At 47.8% G+C, this 19104-nt stretch overlaps 1 protein-coding gene across 3 annotated transcripts in view; it reads left to right on the top strand.

Moving 5' to 3' along the window:
• LOC138488301 (aldehyde dehydrogenase family 3 member A2-like) overlaps positions 1-19104 on the top strand; it is an 822258-nt gene that overhangs the window by 629897 nt on the left and 173257 nt on the right. For all 3 annotated transcript variants that reach the window (XM_069615183.1, XM_069615182.1, XM_069615184.1), the window contains exon 8: positions 15421-15587. In XM_069615183.1, coding sequence (XP_069471284.1) covers positions 15421-15587 — 167 coding nt within the window. The remainder of the gene's footprint in view (positions 1-15420; positions 15588-19104) is intronic.

Here is a 19104-nt window from a genome sequence, read left to right as displayed (position 1 = left end):
GTCCACAGACGGCTAGCTGTGAAAGAAGAGAGAGACCCTCTGTGTCTGGCGGCTTGCATATGTGCATTGCATATGGAATTCAAGGCTCATATGTGTGCCTTTGAACATGATGCTGTTTGGTCAGAGTGTTATGTTTTGGCCACATTGGGGTTCTACCAAAATGCTATGTTCAAACTGAACAGTAGCTACAAAGGCAAGGATTACGTTAGCCGCTATTGTTATGTTAAAGTTATTCAAATTTTAACTCCGCATCAGGTGCACTGACTAATCCACCACTTGGCTCATAATGTTAATAATTTGTTTGTGCGTCAAGTTCTGTAACGAACAGTTCTGAAGTTTCACAATGGCAATTCTCTTGCGAGTGGTGATCGGGGGACTCTCACATTGTTATTGACTGTTGTACGAGCCGTTTATTGTGCGAAAACTGGGCAGTCGGGATCGATTATAAACGTTACTTGGACGTGCCTCATAAAAAGAAAGGAAGCGGCTTACCTGTTGCCACATCTGTGTCTGTCTTTCTTCTGCGAGGCTCCTTATGGAATCTCGCACAAAAGTCCAGGGTAGGGGTTTGTCATGGGGATCAACCTTCTACATTTAAGCCCCTCCATTTCCCAGAGACAGAAAAAGGGCCACTTGTTTCTGTATTCAGCGGCAGCCATCTTGGACTTGTGGCTATTGTGCCTTTACCATCAATGCTGCAGTGGAAATGGCAGATGTATCAGATCGTGGCATATCCTCGCATGATTTTACATTCATAGTTTAAGGGTGTTGCATGGTTTAATTGTTGATAAAAAAAGTTAATGAGAACTTTTTCACAGGTTTCTTGATTTTGTTGAAGGCGCTGTGATGGAATTTGATATACAGATCTTTTATACAGTGCCCTCTAAGATTTCTCAGATAGTTACACCGTCTGAGCTGGGAAAAGGTACATCAGCAGGTGATTACCTCCTTCTGTCAAGGATGCTGTGCTATCAATATTGTGGCCGCAGGGAAAGCATAGGTACCCGAGGGTGTTTGAGAAGGGATATGTGCATGCTACAGTGTTTTACATGACTTATACTGTTTTTTAGGCAATATCAAAGTGTTTGGATGATTGGTGGAGCGATGATATTTTCCTGCTCCCTTTTCCGGTAATGTTAATGTGGTGATCCGTTACATTTGTTTTATTTTATGAGAGCCAGATCGTTCGACTGGATTTCTTCATTTAGCACTTTCCTCACAGTGTCAAGAAGAAAATTCCAATTTTGCTCTCTTCAAAAAGTTGCCACCTCTAAGGGGAGGGGTGACTTTCTCAAGGCTTTACTGCAATTCCCATAGAGTTCTACTGTGGTGTATTTCTGTTCTGTTGCATCTTACTTGGGTCTATGGGAATCGGTCTTCTGACCTCCGGAACGTTTCCTTGGAGGTCTTTTCTGCACTTTTCTGGGTTTGCTCATCGCAGAATCCACATCTGTTTGGTATATCAGATTTGCCTCCATTAAAGTGGTTGGCCCTTTAACTTCTCCCATTTACACCTCAGGTGACTTGTCCGATCTCTGCTTTAGTCTTTCAACAGCCTCCTGATGATCATGCACAAACATTTCAACAAACGTTTCATCTGCCCTCTTGACTGTCATCGAGTTGTTCTTTAGAGACTCTCTGTGTCTTGGGTTTAGCTCTTTCAGCCTCCCAACAAGCTTCCAACTACCTCTTGGTTGTATTGGCCAAACATTTTTCATCTGTTTTCAGCAAAACCGTGACCATCACTCCTAACAAAAAAAGCTTTTCAGCAAAATCTGTTTTTCGGCATACTCTGAATAAATTCAAGGTGCCAGAGTGCTCGCAGCTGCTTATGAGGCCAACCAAGCCCGACTCCGGATCAGCTGCTGCAGCAGGAAGTCTGCTAACTATCTGCACTATGTCTAGCACAACCTGTTATATTCCTTTAGAAATAAAGTATTTGCAGTGCTAGCAGCTACAGATTAAGCAGCCAAAGCTTCTTCCATACTGTTACTATATGGCAAATGTAAAGGTGCGTCCTCCAAGTAATCAAAAAGTAGCTAAAAATGGAGTGTACAAGTTGCAACAAAACACAAATTTTATTCAAAAGAAACAGCTGGGAGAAAACACCGCTACGTGGAATAGAACTGGAAACCATTTTCTCAGATTGCCACTTCCGGGCTACACCTTTTAAAGCGGGAAACCGCAAATTAACAATTTCTACGATTGCAACATTTAGTATAATTCTAACATGTTGATTGTCTGCTAGTCATCCTTGCACCCCCCCAAAGAACCCTATGCATTAAACTATTTAATTGAGTGTTTCACTTCATGAAATTTAGAAATGCCTCCCCTTGATGACAACATACTCTGCTAATCAGCAGAAAACTTTACATACTGATTGGCTGGCATCATTCATAGCAAAATGTTCAATGCTAATTGGACCACTATGTTGGTGACCGTGCGGGTCGTAGCACCTCACCGAAACTGACCAATGATTATATGTTTGGAAATCAGTCGGGGCAAAATTATGTTACAGCCCTTGGAACACGTAATCCCATTCTCCTGATTGGATCCCCCCCTCCACCCGTCGCTCCCCCTCTGCACCCGCTTGTATGTTACCTCTCATGTCGATACATGTTGCCAACTTTGGACACATCCTTCTATCTTCTCTTAATGAACAGCTGCATAAAAAACTTGAGCGAGGCACCACTACTGGAAATTGATTCCTACTTTTTATTTGTTCTGCCCTAACACTTTGATTTGCGGACCGATTGCCCTGTGGTCCTTTGGGGGTGGTGGTGTTCTCATCCCATTTGCATACCTTGCCACGGCTACGGTCTGTGACCCCTTGTGCATTGTACTGTGTCCTTCGTGACTCTTGTTCATTTATTAATTTCCTGGGAAGGCACCTGCTGTTTCGAATGTAGCTTTGTGGCCATGAGAAAATACTCACTTGTGAGAATTGGACACCGTTTCGATCAATATGGCTGACCTCGTGTTCGCTGTATAAATGAACTCTCTAATATATATATATATATTTCTGAGGCTTGTGGAATCTGCTTAGATCACATGCTGTGCATAGGCCGACATCTAGTGGAAGCTGCGGAGTATTACAGTTTGTTTTTCGAAAATCGAAAATGGGCGTCGACACAGGGCGTGCCAGTAATACTATCCCTAGTGTGACGTCCACTGTACCCATGATCCCTCACGCGTCTAGGATCCCAGATTGTTTTTTTCCGCCATTCTGGTCGGAAGCACTTCATCGGAGTTCCCTGGCTTTGCCATATTTGCACTTAAAACTAATTCTAATTTGCCCCGTTTTGTCACCCTTGCGTCGATCAGCATCTCGACGCCGAACCGGGGAGGAGATCAACGTCGAAACCCGACGGATTGGGCCTTGAGGCTTCCGCCTCGGCTCGGGCCTGGGCCGCTGGCCTCGGCCCTACAAGTAGGGAGAGTGGGGGGTGGTACACTTCCACACTCGGTTATAGACACCTTCTTACCTACACACACTTGCCCGCTGCCCACAGGCGCGTATGGAGGGTACGCCCTTTCAGTTTTGCCCCAAGTGTAATAAGAAATACCCTTGGGTAGATAAGCACGCTACGTGCAACCTTTGCCTGCCCAGAGACCACCCCGAGGCGGGTTGCAGGGCCTGTAGCAGGTTTAAGACCAAAACCCTTAAGGACCGCTCCACCAAGCGTTGGGCCCACCACGCCAAGCTAGCAGCTATGGAAGCGGAGGGTACCTTCAGCGACGGCAGCGACGCCGGACTTTCGGACGGCGAGGGCACCAAGGCGTCGAAAGACAGCCTAACGCACGTCCCCGGCCTCGGAAGGTCGTCCGTCCCGGCGACTATGGGGAAGTCCCCCGGCGACAAGAGCGTTACACATACACACGCTAAACACAAAAAAGCCACCCGAGATTCGACGTCGTCGAAACCTCGGAAAGAGGCACAGAAGGAGCGGTCCGAAAGGACGTCCTCTGGGCGGTCCCGGTCGAGGTCGCCGCACGACGTCAGGCAAGCCTCCACACTTGCACATAGTGCCTCGCCCATTAACATCACGGAAGATCACTCGTCCGGAGACGAACACGACTTCCATCCCCAGCCTGCACCCCAGGGAAAGGGTACATCACTTGGGAGTAAGGAGGGCCCAGTTTCGAAGCCTAGTTCGAAACACAGGGATTCCACCTCCGATCCTCGACGCCAGGCGTCAAAAGATAAGGGAAATGGTAAACACACTTCCACCCATGGGGAAGGGGGTAAGCAACAAAGGAAACAACCCTTGGTATCCCCCACAACAATAGAACTGACTTCCTCGTCCAAGTCTTCTCAGGGACAGTCCATAGAGAGTTCCAGCAAGGTCACCCCAAGCTCTAAACTCTGGTCATGCGAGGACATTGACAGAGTAATGTCAAGGATGTCCTCCTTAGCAAATTTCTTCGAAAGACACCCTGACCAACTCCTAGCTTTAAACCCTCGGGAATCTTCTCCCTCAGGTTCAAGGGACCCTATCCCTTCAAATAAAAGGCCCCGGGTCGAGACACCATTAAAGGCTTCAGACCCCTTCGAGGTCCAACCCTATTCTTGCCTTTTCCCTACAGGCCAAGGAGACTCTTCCCTTATAGAGGGCCAGGATTTTGAGACACCAGAAGATCTCGCAGTGTCAGATTATTACGGGGAGGACGAAGACGAGGATGAGCCAGAAAATAGCCCAGATATTTTCAGAATGGACTCACCAGTCGAAAGGGAAGCCCCAGTGTCTGATTCCCCAATAGATAATCAGCCCCTCCTGAACGAACTGCTCTCTCGGGCAGCTAACCACTTCCACATAGACACACAAGGTGTCCAAGAAGAGAGGGACTTCGTGGAGGAACTAATAGGGGAAAGGAAGACAGTAGCCCAGACCATTCCCATCCTGAAATCTATTCAATGCAGAATAGCACCATCCCTTGTCAACCCAAACCTAACAAGACCTGTAAACCCGAGAATAGAGAAGCTGTTTAAAGCAGCCCAGTCGGACCCTCTATATATTAGAGGCCAACTTAAGCCAGACTCTCTAGTCGTAACTAACACCCGCAAGAGAGCTGGAACCCCATTATCTTCCTCGGAGGCTCCCCCCGACAAGGAAAGTAAGAAACTCTATGGTTTTGGTAGAAAAGTAGCTTCCACGGCAGCCTACCAAACCAGAATCGCGAATTCCACCACACTGTTGGCCAGCTACAACTGCCATCAGTGGGAAGAAGTTGCAGCACTAATAGATTCCGCTCCCGAACCCCTTAAGAGCCAGCTATCTCGCATTTGTGCAGAGGGAAGAAACGTCTCAGGCTGCATTTTAAAAGCAACTTTGGACGCCGCAGACAATGCGGGTAGAATTATAGCAGAGGGGACTGTCATCAAAAGACATGCTTGGTTGAGGCAGTCGGGATTCAGAGCAGAAACACAAGCTGCACTCTTAGGCAAACCAGTGGAAAGTGATCTCCTGTTTGGAAAGGCAGTCGAGGACGCTCTAAAAAACGCTAAGGAGGAATTCGACACCCTCAAATCCCTTGGCCAATTAACTACAAAACCACCTAACCAAAGAGGGAACGGCAATTTTCGTCGCCACCGCGGCCAAAATTCCAATAGAGGAAATAGCTATTCCCACACCCAGGGTACACAGTGGAACACCAACTCACAACAGTCTACCCAGGGGTATGGTAGGGCTAGTAGAAGAGGATGTGGTAGAGGCAGAGGCAGCCCCAGCAAAGGAGGCGGCACGCCTCCACCAAAGCAGTGACGCTCATTTCAGGGTCCCTTCCCATGCAACCCCAGTAGGGGGACGAATATCCAGCTTCACCCAGGCATGGGAAGGGATAACATCCGACAGATGGGTGCTGTCGACGGTATCCAAGGGGTACTGTATAGAACTACTGCAACGTCCCCGAAACCATCCTCCAAGACAAAAAGTCCACTCTTTAGAACATCAAAAGATCCTCCTCGAGGAAATCTACAATCTGCTCCTAAAGGACGCGATAGAACTCGTCCCAGGACACCAGGTAAACAAGGGTATCTATTCAACCTACTTCCTTGTGCCAAAGAAAGATTTAACAATGCGCCCAGTATTGGACTTACGGCCTGCCAACAAGTATGTCAAGCCCCAAAAATTCCGTATAACCACGCTACAAGAGGTAATCCCACTCCTAAAAAAGGGGGATTACATGGCAACCTTGGATATGAAAGATGCCTATTTTCATATTTCCATGCTCCCGGCGCACAGAAAATACTTGCGCTTCAAGGTGGACAGTCGCCACTACCAATTCAAGGTACTGCCCTTCGGATAGCTTCAGCACCAAGGGTATTCACCAAGGTACTGGCGGTGGCAGCTGCACAACTACGCAGGGAGGCAATCCCAGTGTACCCTTATCTGGACGACTGGCTCATAACGGGGGAAACCCCAGGAATCTGCAGGTCAAACATTCAGAGGACTATCGACCTCCTCCACGAATTAGGCTTCTCTATCAACGAGAAAAAGTCAAGTCTGGTGCCAAGCACCTCAAAACAGTTTCTAGGAGCTATCCTAGATACTCAGAAAGAATTGACCTTCCCCTCGGAAGAAAGAATTCGGAATATACTTCTGCAAATTCCGCATTATCAGTCAGGTCAACAGATAACAGTACGCAAAGCTATGCGGTTACTGGGCATGATGGCGTCATGCATTTACCTGGTCCCCCACGCGCGTCTGCGTCCCATGCAGGAATGGTTGGCGAAACAGTGGTCTCAGGCAAGTGGTCAGTGGGACGATCTAGTGGTCGTTTCGCCAACACTCGTACAGAGCCTACACTGGTGGACAAGAGAGAATCTCGCAAAGGGGAAACCCTTTTACGATCCCGAAGTACAGGCAGTGGTGACTACAGATGCATGCCTGACTGGGTGGGGAGCTCACCATCTCCACCACACAGCTCAGGGTCTCTGGTCTCACTCAGTAGCCAAGAACCACATCAATCTGCTAGAGCTTCTGGCAGTATTCCGAGCGCTGCAGGCGTTCGAGCCCCATCTACTGAACTTGTCGGTGCAGATCAGGACGGACAGCACGACAGCCATGTTCTATCTGAACAAGCAAGGAGGGACTCGTTCGCCAAATCTGTCCAAGCTTGCCCAGAAAATATGGATATGGGCACTCAGACGGAACATCTTCCTGTCATCGCAACATGTTCCAGGGGAGCTCAATTCCCTAGCGGATGCTCTAAGCAGAGACTCCCTCCCAGAAGAACACGAATGGGTCCTTCACAGAGACGTAGTAGAAGATCTCTTCTCTCAGTGGGGTTTCCCCACTATAGACCTATTCGCCACAAGCGAAAACAAACAATGCCCAGGATTTGCATCCAGGTTCCCCCAAACGGACTCCCAGGGGAATGCCCTGTGGATGAACTGGTCAGGGATGTTTGCGTACGCTTTTCCACCAACTCCTCTCATCAGGAAGGTGGTGTACAAGATGAACAAGGAATCAATGACGCTCATCCTAGTTGCTCCCATGTGGGCGAGACAACCATGGTTTCCACACCTACGCAGGATGGCGGTGTGCGAGCCCATCAGACTCCCAGCCTGGAACAACCTTCTGTCCCAGCAACAAGGTCAAACAGTGCATCAGGAACCCAACTCTATGAACCTAGCAGCATGGCTCCTGAAGTCATAGAGTTTGGACATCTCAAATTACCACAGAGGTGTATGGACATTCTAAAAGAGTCCAGGAAACCAAATACAAGACACTGTTACTTTGACAAGTGGAAAAGATTCGTTATCTGGTGCCAGAATAAACAAATCAACCCGGTTGATTGCACTCCTTCCAACGTTGTAACATACATGCTCCACCTGCTGGATGCAGGGTTGGTTTTTAACTCTCTGAAAGTACACCTGGCAGCCCTCTCGGCTTACACCACATCCCATAACAGGGTCTCGTGGTGGAAAGTACCAGTAGTTAAAGCCTTCATGGAAGGAGTAAAGAGACTTCACCCTCCTATTTCGAACCCACCGCCAGGATGGGACCTCAACGTGGTGCTAGCTAAGCTCATGGGCCCCCCCTTCGAACCCATGCATAAAAGTAGTCTCAAACACCTGACTTATAAAACGGCCTTCTTAGTAGCCATTACCTCCATAAGAAGGGTCAGTGAAATTCAGGCTTTGTCAGTGCAAGATCCTTTCTTTACTATCCACAAGGACAAACTGGTTTTACGCACACACCCTAGGTTCTCACCAAAATTCATATCCAAGTTCCATGTAAACCAGTCCATCGAGCTTCCGGCTTTCTTCCAAAACCCACAAAGCTCGGCTGAGGTGAAACTACACACCCTAGATGTGCGTAGGGCGGTCTTATACTATGTAAATAAAACCAGACCGCTAAGGAAAACAGATCAACTGTTTGTCTCCGTAGCTACAGGCAGAGAGGGGGATCGCGTCTCTAAGGGCGATATCTCTAAGTGGATTATCAACTGTATACAGCTGTGTTACTCTCTTTCTGAAAAGACTCTGCCTTTTACGCCAAGGGCCCACTCTACTAGAGGCATTGGGGCCACTCTGGCTTTCATTGCAAATGTTCCCCTCGACACCATTTGCAAAGCAGCTACTTGGAGCTCTATTCACACTTTTACTCAGCATTACTGCATTGACACTCATTCCAAGACAGATACACAAGTGGGACAAGCGGTTCTAAGACACCTGTTTGCTCATGACCCTTCTCACATCCCACCTCCTTCTTCTGGTACTGCTCGCAAATCTATGCACAGCATGTGATCTAAGCAGATTCCACAAGCCTCAGAAGGGATACATTACTCACCGTAATCGTATTTCTGATGCTTGTATCTGCTTAGATTCGCATGCGACCCACCCTTCCTCCCCTCCGAGAGAAGGCGCATGGTTGCTTGTAGTCTTACCTTTCTGTCTATCTGCTTGGACTATCTGTACTCAAGCTACTCCTCATGCTACCTCATGTCAGGAAAAACACAATCTGGGGATCCTAGACGCGTGAGGGATCATGGGTACAGTGGACGTCACACTAGGGATAGTATTACTGGCACGCCCTGTGTCGACGCCCATTTTCGATTTTCGAAAAACAAACTGTAATACTCCGCAGCTTCCACTAGATGTCGGCCTATGCACAGCATGTGAATCTAAGCAGATACAAGCATCAGAAATACGATTACGGTGAGTAATGTATCCTATATATATATATATATATATATATATTACCCCACCTACCTGCCCTTTTACCCCAGGGCCCATGTACACTTTCCCTCTGCACATGGGTGTTTGTCAGCCCCCTGATGTGTGGCACAACTATATGTGTTGTAATTACCCAACGATGTCACAAAGACACGTGACTGCTGCCTCACTACTCTAGCCCAAGGCCTTGCTAAAATTCTTTTCGTAGCTTGTACTTGCAATCCCATTGGGGTTCTGGATTTGCATATTTACAGAGTTGTGGTTTGGAATGGGGATCTCATCAATAAATATTATGAGAAGATAGAACAGGCAGTCATTTAGAATCCTTTATGCACAAGAAGCTGTATCCAATTAAATGCTGAAAAGTGAGGTATATCTTCCCAAGATCTGTTTTAAACAGATGCCAGATGGGTTGCTATTCATCGACCATGATGGTTGAAAATCTCCCTTTTCAAGCCGGATGCTCTAGGCTTCAATTATTGATATTCAAATTGATGGCAAGGACCACTGTGTGTCAAATGCAATGATGACGGTGGATGTCTGGAAGGTTATGAATTAATATTAACCACTGGTAAGTGCTCTGGACAACTCTCCAGACCATAGTGTTTCAGCCTGCAAAGCCATTACAGATGGGGGGAAAGATCAATGTAAACCAGGATTGGATCCATCCTAAAAGAGACAGTCCAGCCTGAACTGCTAGGTCACACTTCTGCAAGAGAGCACAATCGGCCCCCGACTCATTTCGGCCTCATTCGGCATCAGTAAAATGTAGCTTGGGTCTGTTGGCAGAGTGGGCTCGGGGACCCACCACGTCTGGGCCTTCCTGCCAAACTCAGGGTGACAAATGCAACTCTCAAGGTTTGATGCCCTACAGGTTATTTAAAAGAGAAGGTGACCGGCTTTGCATCTGAAGATTCGAAAGCAGATCTTGTGGAACAGTTGGCAGAGCAGAGTGATTGCAGTCAGAGGTATCAGTGAAGTCCTTCCTATACAGCTTAAGGTTCATCGAGTGAACGGCTTCCTAAAACAAAAGTCCTCCAACCCGTCTTTCATTTTGGGCTTTCTCTTATTTTCTGCACCCTGTGCGATGTGTATATGGTTGACCAGGAAAAATACACTGGTTTACCATTGTTAGATGAACATGTCAAATCGCCATTTGTAGAATTTCAGATCAGGCTCTCTAAACCATCTCCTGCCCAGCTCACACTACATGGAAACAGAGCAACTTGGCGAGGAACGAAGAAACACTATCACTTGCATTTAGGAGTGGACACCAACAAGACTGGGAGAACGCCAGCAACACCAGGTCAAAGGCACATCGCTGGAGCAGGACCTGCTACGAGAAGATACGTGGGGTGCTCACAGCAGAGTGATACAGAGACCAGATTGTGAGAACGGGAGCCAAAACTAAGGGGCTAGATCCCTACAAGGGACAACTAGGTCGAAAGAGGGAGACGGCCAAACATAACCACAGAGGTTACAGGGGCCCTATTGACCCGAGCCTTGAAAGAAGACCAACTCCTCAAAACTGCACACAAGAGAGTTAGAGGGGTGTATCCTTACCTCTATGAAAGAAGTGAGAAACTGGGAACAAGAGAACAAAGGGAGCAAGGAGGGGATCCTCCCAATCGTTGCAACACCAATAAAGCACACAACAGAGCATTTAGTATAGTCGCACCGCTAGCTTGGAATGCCCTAATGCCGGCACTGAGAACCATAGCTTTGAAAGTTTTTTTTTAAAAAACTGAAGACTGTTCTCTTTTTCTAGTTCCAGTTATTAAGATATCCAACTGATTCTACAGGACAAGCATACTTCCCAGGCCTCTTTTCATTGTGTTTTGTTATTTGTCCGTAAGTTAGTGCCCATAAGCCTTCGGGTACCAGGAATGCTCTACAAATGTAAAAACATAAACAGCTGGCAGTGCTGGCGTGGGGTTTGCCTGGGGGACAGAGTATCAGGTGAGAGGAAAGCAGATAGTGGTCAGTCCAAGAGAGAAGTGTTAAGAGGTTTGGAGAGGAGGATGTCTGAGGCGATAAGAACATCCAAGGTGTGTCCAGCAGAGTGTGTCGGACCAGAGGGTAGAATGGAGAGAGAGATTGTTGAAGAGTTTGGGGAACACCCCAGAGGAGGGATTAGAAGCATCCAGGTGGATGTTCAGTTCTCAAAGGAGGAGGCGGTGGCAAGGAGAGAAGAGGAGAGGTCAGCCCACTCTGAGAGGAAGAGGGCAACCTGGCCAGATGGCCTGTAGATGGTGACCACAGTCTGAGAGAGGCCAGGAGAGAGAGCCTGCAGACCAGACATTCAAAGGAGGTGTAAGCCTGTGTAGGAATGACAGAAGCAGGCACCCACTTCAGAAAGATCAGAGCTACTCCACCCCTGGGTCGGATGGTTCTTGGCTCGGAGACTATCGCGTAGCCGTCAGGGAGGAGAGTGTCAAAACTTGAGAGCTGGCTGTAAACCACGTCTCGGCGAGAGGGAGGACAACAAGGTCAAGTTCTTCCAGCAGGTGGCAGATGTCAGAGAAGTGTTTGACAGCAGAGCATAAGTTGAGAGTAGCAATGTGGATCAGGTTGCCACATTTGAAAGACTTCCGGTGGGGTACAGGCTTGAGGTGCACCCAACGGAAGGGATAGAGGGGCCAGAGGGTGGACAGAGGTGGTAGCAGGAGGTGGCATAGTAGCCAGAGAGGATGAGGAAGATGCCAGAGAGGCGGCGGAAGAAGCAGGTGGTGGAGGAGCCAGAGAGGTGCTAGTAGGAGTAGCGGGAGAAGGAAGGAAGTTGATCAGGCACAGAAGACGTCTATCGAAAGTGAGGAGATTGGGCTGAGGGCCCTGGACCAAAACGGTGCATTCAGATGGACATTAATGATGGTCTCGGAGGAATAGAAGGAGGCCAAGAGCACCTCCCACCGAGTGTCACCATTAATGGGAGAGGAAGAAATGGGGGAGAGAGCGCCAAGACCATATATGAGGGGTCCAAAGGTCTGGTGAGGGAACGACCAAGAGGATGTTGTGAGAGTCTACCTGGAGGAGGCACTGATGTAGGTATCGGCGACAAGGTCTGGGTTGGAGACCAGGATGTGCCTCTTGAACTTCTTCCTTCCAGATTTAGTGAGAGGGATAGGAGCTGGAGTAGCAGTTTGAGAAGATGGGAGAAACGCAAAGCACCATAGAGGGTGCGAAGAGGAAAGTAGAAGGGGGAGGGAGCAAAAGAGGGAAGAAGCACAGCCCTGCGCTTCACCACCCAGGATGCGCAGAGGTGGGGAGGAGGGGGGGGGTTGAAGTGGGCGAGGGTCACACAGTAAGGGAGCACAAGGAGGAGCAGACATGTGATGCACAACTGTACAACAGTAACCACAGTGGATGGGGCCTAGAGGGTGGGTGAGAGCCTAGTGGGACACAGATAGCATTGCAACAGTGACCACAGTGATTAGGACCTAGAGGGACACAGTTCACAAGTTAACAGTAACCACAATTGAGGGGACCTAGAGAGGGACCTGTAAGGAAGGCATGGCATCAACAGTAAGACGGACACAAGTGACCATATTTTAAGGGTGTTTATTGAACTTCAACAAGGGTATGATAAACGCCTATCTAATCCTAAATCTACAGATGGGAGCAAGCTACGACCATCAAATAATAATGCAGTCCTAGTGGTGTCTTTGCCACACAAAAAGGGCCTATACTTAAGCAGTAATTATTGCTATTAGTACCGTTTTCACTTTCCATGGCGGCCATCGGGAGCCGACGCGCTGGGGACAGAGATGTTTCCAGCACGTTCTCTCTCGAAAAAGGACCATAAAGAAGGTAAGGAGGGTTTGGGGGGGAGAGGAGGGATTTGTTTGGAAGGGGGAGGGAGAAAACACTTACCTGAATCCCCGGTGGGGGAGCATGGCAGCCTCCAGCCGTGTGGCGGCTTGGAGCAGGGATTACCACGTTCCGAGCCTCCCCATTGGTTGACGGGTTGCGACACCCCCCCTCCGAGGATATGAAGGAAGTTTAAGCTTCACAGGATTCTGCATCAGGTAAAGCCCTGGTGAGGGCCAATCAGATTGCGTGCAACAATCTGATTGTCTCTCGCCAGGTACTAATAAAAAATCTATTGCCAATCCTTGCCTCTAAATACAAATACTGGGGGGGGGGGGGAGTGTTTATGAAAAAGAAAGAAGTGTTCACAAAAATGATATGTCAGGATGCGCAGGCCGATGTCCCCATGTTTTCAGCACGGTACCAGGCGGTTCACTCGAGCGTAGCACAATCTCTGGCTTCTTCGGCACAAGGATACAGTTCATTCACTATTATCAGGGTCTCTTTACTTATCAAAGTTTCTTTATTTGGATGGCCTTAACTACCTAAATAAATGTAAAGTTCTTCACTTCTTACAAGCATTCAATTCACGTGATTCACTCTTTACCCCGGATCCTCCTCAGCCATGCTCAGATCCCTTTTATATAATGTTCATTGAATATTCTTCCTCGGGTGACTCACGGTTCACCCCGGATACCCCTTATCCAGGGTCGGATCCTTCTATACGATGTTCAATACTTTGGAGCCCCCTCTTCCGGGCTCAGATCCCCTTTAATACAATTAGTCTCCCTCAGCCGGGCTCAGACCAATTTCCTTGAGTATTAACTATCAAAGACTTTCAAATGTGCAAAGGGTTTAGCTTGACCCATAGCAGGACCACTTCGATTTCACAATTCCTTTTACAACCTCTTTCAGTTGGATACCTGACAGACTTTTGAATGGGCACCCACGTGGCTCCGGACCACTGTTTACGTGATCTGTCTTTGCTTCAAGAGTTCAGTCACTCATCTGCTGTTTGATTATTCATTTTGTTCATCACATATGTTTCACACACTGTTCTTCTTCAGCTCTCTCTATACAATGTTGCTGCTTGCAACCTTGGCGCTACCACAGCCTGGTCTGTTATCAGTCTCCCCGACTCACCGGCTGTGCTGACTTTACTGACGCTGCTTTGTTGTAGGAGCCAAGGACAGTACCACAGCGGCAAACTCTTCTCCCTGCCTTGGCCATCAGTGCGGGAGAGCCCCGGTTACCTCCGACACACAATGCAGGTCTGTCCAGCTTTGATTCCAGCTCTTATGTTTCTTATTCTCAAATGCTCTCGAAAGTAACGGTCTTCCCTCCTTGCAAACCTCTCCGGTCTTGCCGTATTTCTCCTCATATTAAACTGGCATCTTGGAACTGCTGCTTCATTGTGTGCTTTGCCTTGCTCAGTGTGCTTGGTGCTCTGCCTTTTATCCGAGTGGGGAAGTGTGATGGAAGTCTGGTGTGTGTAATTATCAGTAATTGCCAGACTCTGCCTGACATGTCGGGTATATGCCTTGGTGTAAGTCCGTTTTCTCTCACAGTGAACTGTCTGTGAGAAAGTGTTTGGGTTGGGAAAAGGAGGGCGGGGGGGGGTTGAGTTCCTAAGTATCCTATCTGGTTGGATGGGGAAAAGGTGTTACAGGGAAGGGGATACTGTCTCTCTGTCCGGTGTCCCACTTCCACTCCCTGAAGAACCCTCATCCAGGTGATCCTCCTGCACTGGTCCACCCCCAGGAACTGGATGCAAAAGCGATGGCCCTGTCCTGGACACCTGGATGACAGATCCCTGGGCGTTAGCGGGTGAAACACCTTCAGGTTTCTCACCGACCCAAAACACAAATTATGGCTAACCGCTATAGGGGAGAGCCTAAGATTGGGCAGAGACCGATTACATAATGCCAGACGGTTAGGTGGAAGCACATGCAAAGGCCAGGTAGTTTTAGTAGGGAGCAGTAGTGGCTGCTCCCACTTCCTGCAATGTTGGGTCGGTGGCTGCACAGCATACTCGTACTCTGCGCCGCACCCCCTTGTCGCCAAACGCCTGCGTTATGCAACAACGCACCCTTGGCCTATCCGGGGGCTGTGCCGCCGTGGGTCCAGCTCTTAAAGGATTCGAAGCGTGGATGTAGTGCAACGTGCTACGTATCAAACGCCCAGCGTCTCCTGTGGTCCTGCGTTACACAACACTGCGCCCTTGGCCTGCGGAGGCTTTTGATTTTCCAACAGTTGCCTTAAAATGTGTCAAATAACCTGCTAATGTTGGTATCTAGTCTGCCTCTCCTAGTCTGTGATGTGAGAGGTTTCCTGTCACTGGCCAGCCTATCCTCTGCGGCAATCTGACCTGACAGTATATAGAATATATGACCCCAATTACCTATGAGTATTTGTCTTATCTTGCTTTCCAGCTCCAACCATCCTTACTGATGTCACTCCTGATGCCAAAGTCATGCAAGAGGAGATCTTTGGTCCAATCCTTCCTATCATCCCTGTGAGAAGTGTGGATGAAGCAATTCACTTTATTAATGAACGGGAAAAGCCACTGGCCCTGTATGTTTTCTCAAATAGCAACAAGGTAAGCTTGATCTCTGTTCCAAGACCTGTTGTGCCTCTTGATTTCTGGGCTATTTATGGTCGAAGGATTGCTTGCTTGTTTTGGTTTCTTCTGATGTACATAATTATGAACTTTCAACACAAAGCATCCCTACTCTTGGGTGATCTTTTCATGGAGTCTACTGACATTCAGTAGAACTGCCTCACATTGATATTTAGAATGAGCTAATAGCAGCATGTTTTAGTTGGATTTTCATAACCAACACTGATGGAGGGTTCTGCAAGGCTGCCTTATTATAGTGAACTGGGAAAAGATACTTCGGTCTCACAAAACTCAAGTAAAACAGGTAAGTAATTAAGAAACATTTGAAATTCAAGGTACGTATTGTAAAAGCAATTGCAAGACTATTAGCCTGCTTTTACAAAAAAAGACTTCTAATGCTTTAGAAGTCCTTCCATGCTAAGGCAAGGGGAGGCCTAGTGTCTTTAAGAGTCATCAGTCCCACCAAGAAACCTCTGTGGCAGTCAGTCTTTAGAAGTGGAGAACATTCTTTGGCAAAGACAACAGTTGAGTAAAATGTTCCAAAAATGAAATAACAAATGTCAGTACCAAAGATTAGGGTTCCTCCCCGAATCCCACCATTCTAGGGGAAGCCCAGGGGGGATATTTGGCCAGAACTCCACTGATCATGACTAGGCACGGGAGAGGTAGGGTCAGTAATTTGCATCCATCCAACCCTATATTATGGGTTTGAAACAGCTATGACACTAGAAACCACTGCAAGGGTTCTGGGATTTACTGTCTACACTTCTACCATTGGTTCTGTTGCAGTGTGTCCTGGGCTGCGGGTGCAGAGGTAATTATCGTGATTGGGTCCGGCTCAGCACCCGTTCCGACAGTTGTCCAGCATCAGGAACCATCTCACCACAGTCACGCCAAACCTATAAACCAACCTCCAACTTTGGTTTACCTTAGCAAACTGATAAAACCACCTTTTTCAATTCCACTTGTCGGTCAACCTGAACTGACTTATCATTTGAAAATGTATCCAAGTTTCTTGAATCAATTATCCACATTGGACTTCTTTTCCCAGAATTCTCCAAATCCTGGGATGAGGAAGAGGCATCAAGCAATGTGGAACAAAAGAGACTACAAGCTCAGCGAATGCTCTAGTGTTCGCTCGCAAACACCTGTGCCCAGGAAATGTAAGTAACCAGAGCAGAGAGTCTGCAGCTGCTGCAGCAACTGGCGAGAGAAAGTGCTGCACCTCTCTGTGACGAACAGAAAATGAAAGGCCAGAACCGGTGTGCTGGAGCTAGGAGGTTTAACCACGGAGAAGAAGGAAGCTGCTACACCAGGACATGCTGCGTGAATGCCAGGAGCCAGCAAGGGAATCCTGGGTGTTCACACGTGAAAGAAGACATTGCTTCACTTACTGGAGTCAAGAAGAAAGCAGGCATGTGAAGTGGAAACCGCGGCAGACAGTAGAACGAAGTAAAGGCGGTTGCGAGAAGGAAGCAGGCGGGACCCCTTCACCAGTGAACCGCCAGTAAATCCTAGAATGCCAACAAGAGCCAGTGAGTCCACCCAGAAGCAGAGAAGACACTGGGGCGTTTCGGGAAGCATGTCGAGTGCAAGTAATTGTGAATTACGGAACACAGAGTGGGAATTAAATTACAAGTATCCCCTCTTCAAAGGTCTAAGTGCCTACAGTACAGGTGCAAGGGAAGCACAGAAAGGATAATATATCAGGAGGATACGTTATCCAACAAGATATATAAGCAACTTTGGGAAAAATCCAAAGAAGTCCTGAGAAGGAGTATCGGAACTGGAAAATCGATTTGTATTAATCTCCTGGCAGAAGATTGTACCAGGTGTTTTGAAAGAAAGCAAAATTATAAAACCCAGAGAGATTTTGTGTGCAAGTGCTGGTGTTGGCCAGGAGAGACCCAAATAACTATTGTGTATAAAACTTCAAGGAGTAAAGAAGAATCCAGGGTAAGGAAACAACCCTCTGGAGCAAGGACCTTTATCCTTGAACTTTTTGTTGAAGCCATTTATTCTTTGTTTATGAACACTTTTCTAAATCACCCAAGGTTAAAGAAATTTCCTTCTTCACCTAAGAATTAAGTTTAAGCGTGCGGGTCAGAATAGAACTTTAGACATGGGACAGTTTGTTTGCACATTCTAACACTGACAGATCCTTAGTTTTGATTTTAGGTAGGGAAATTCCTCTTGGAGCAGGGTCAGAGAGGCATTTTCCCAAGCCTTTTATTTCAATCAAAGTCTTTAAAGAAAATCATGGCTAACTTGTTTCTGGGTTTCATTCCTGACTTCTCACAATAGCCACGGAATTGGCCCACAGTCGGGTGAGCATTGAAACCGATCGGGGGAGGGAGGGGTAGAACCCCCGAAGAGATGACAAGAGTATGAAAAGGCGAATAAGAGGCCATGCGTGTCGCATGGGGGAGGTCCTGAGGCGTGAAGGGGAACGAATTACCAGGTAGAGGATGGACAGTGGTGCAGAGTACTGAATAGTTTGGTGGTGGGGGTGGTGTAGAGGGCAGGTGAGGTATTGATTGTGAGTGCTACCAGTTTTTTGTAAGTTTGAAGCTGTGAATGTGAGAGTGGATGATTGTAGTAGGAAGGGTGAGGAGAGGGCTGTGGGTATGGTTATGTGGGGCAGGGAGTAAAAGGGGGGGGGAGAAAAGAGTGGACATTGGGGGGAAAGAGAGGAAGAAGACCAGAGGATGTGACAGAAGGCGGAAGAGGAAGTGCGTTCAGTGAGGGTAAAGGTGCTGGCAGCATGAGTAGTAAGATCAGGGAAAGGTGAGGGTGTGCTGACCAGGGTGTCTTATCAGAACAAGAAAATCCTCATTCGTATTGAGAACATCTGGTGAGTATGAGGTTGTAGTCCACAAAGGGAAACCGGGAGATGAGGCTTTAGCCTTTGGGCATGTACCTGTAGCTAACGTTTAGATGGTAGAGGCTACTGATAGCTAGTTGGAAAACCTGGGGATAAGAAAGCCTGTATTTGGGAGGTTGGAGCCCACAAGAGGGTGAGATAGGAAATCACTTAGAGGTGTTTCTTCCATTTGCAAAATAACCCCTGAACCAACTGTCGGTTGCTGGGAGTTATTGAAGCCATCCGTGACATCCTGCAGCTGCTGCTTTCCAACACAGATGGCCTTTCTAGAGCAGAGTCTGACATCCATACCGATGACACACTGTTTTGTCCTCGCAGAAAGGAGTCCATCTCGTTGTCCTTATTTAGGCCTTTCTCTAATGTTTTGAATCTACATATTAATTTTGCCTCAGCTTGTCTAAGCATCATTTCTGTTTCCTGCTCTGTTGCCAAGTCTGACCCTCTGTAGACCAATATATCTAATATTTTTCTTATTACCCAGCAGGTAAGCATGAACCAACACTGTGTTTACACCCTCTATCCCACAGGCCATCCCCACCCTCTTTGGTCCCCCTGTGTTGTTCCCTTGTGCCCCCCACCCCACCCCTTCCTGCACAAAGGAGTCTGTCCTGA

The sequence above is a fragment of the Ambystoma mexicanum genome, chromosome 9 (assembly GCF_040938575.1).
Source record: "Ambystoma mexicanum isolate Mex_15411 chromosome 9, UKY_AmexF1_1, whole genome shotgun sequence".
Lineage (NCBI taxonomy): Eukaryota > Metazoa > Chordata > Amphibia > Caudata > Ambystomatidae > Ambystoma > Ambystoma mexicanum.
The sequence above is the reverse complement of the archived record's forward strand: the minus strand, read 5'-3'. Positions and strand labels throughout refer to the sequence as shown.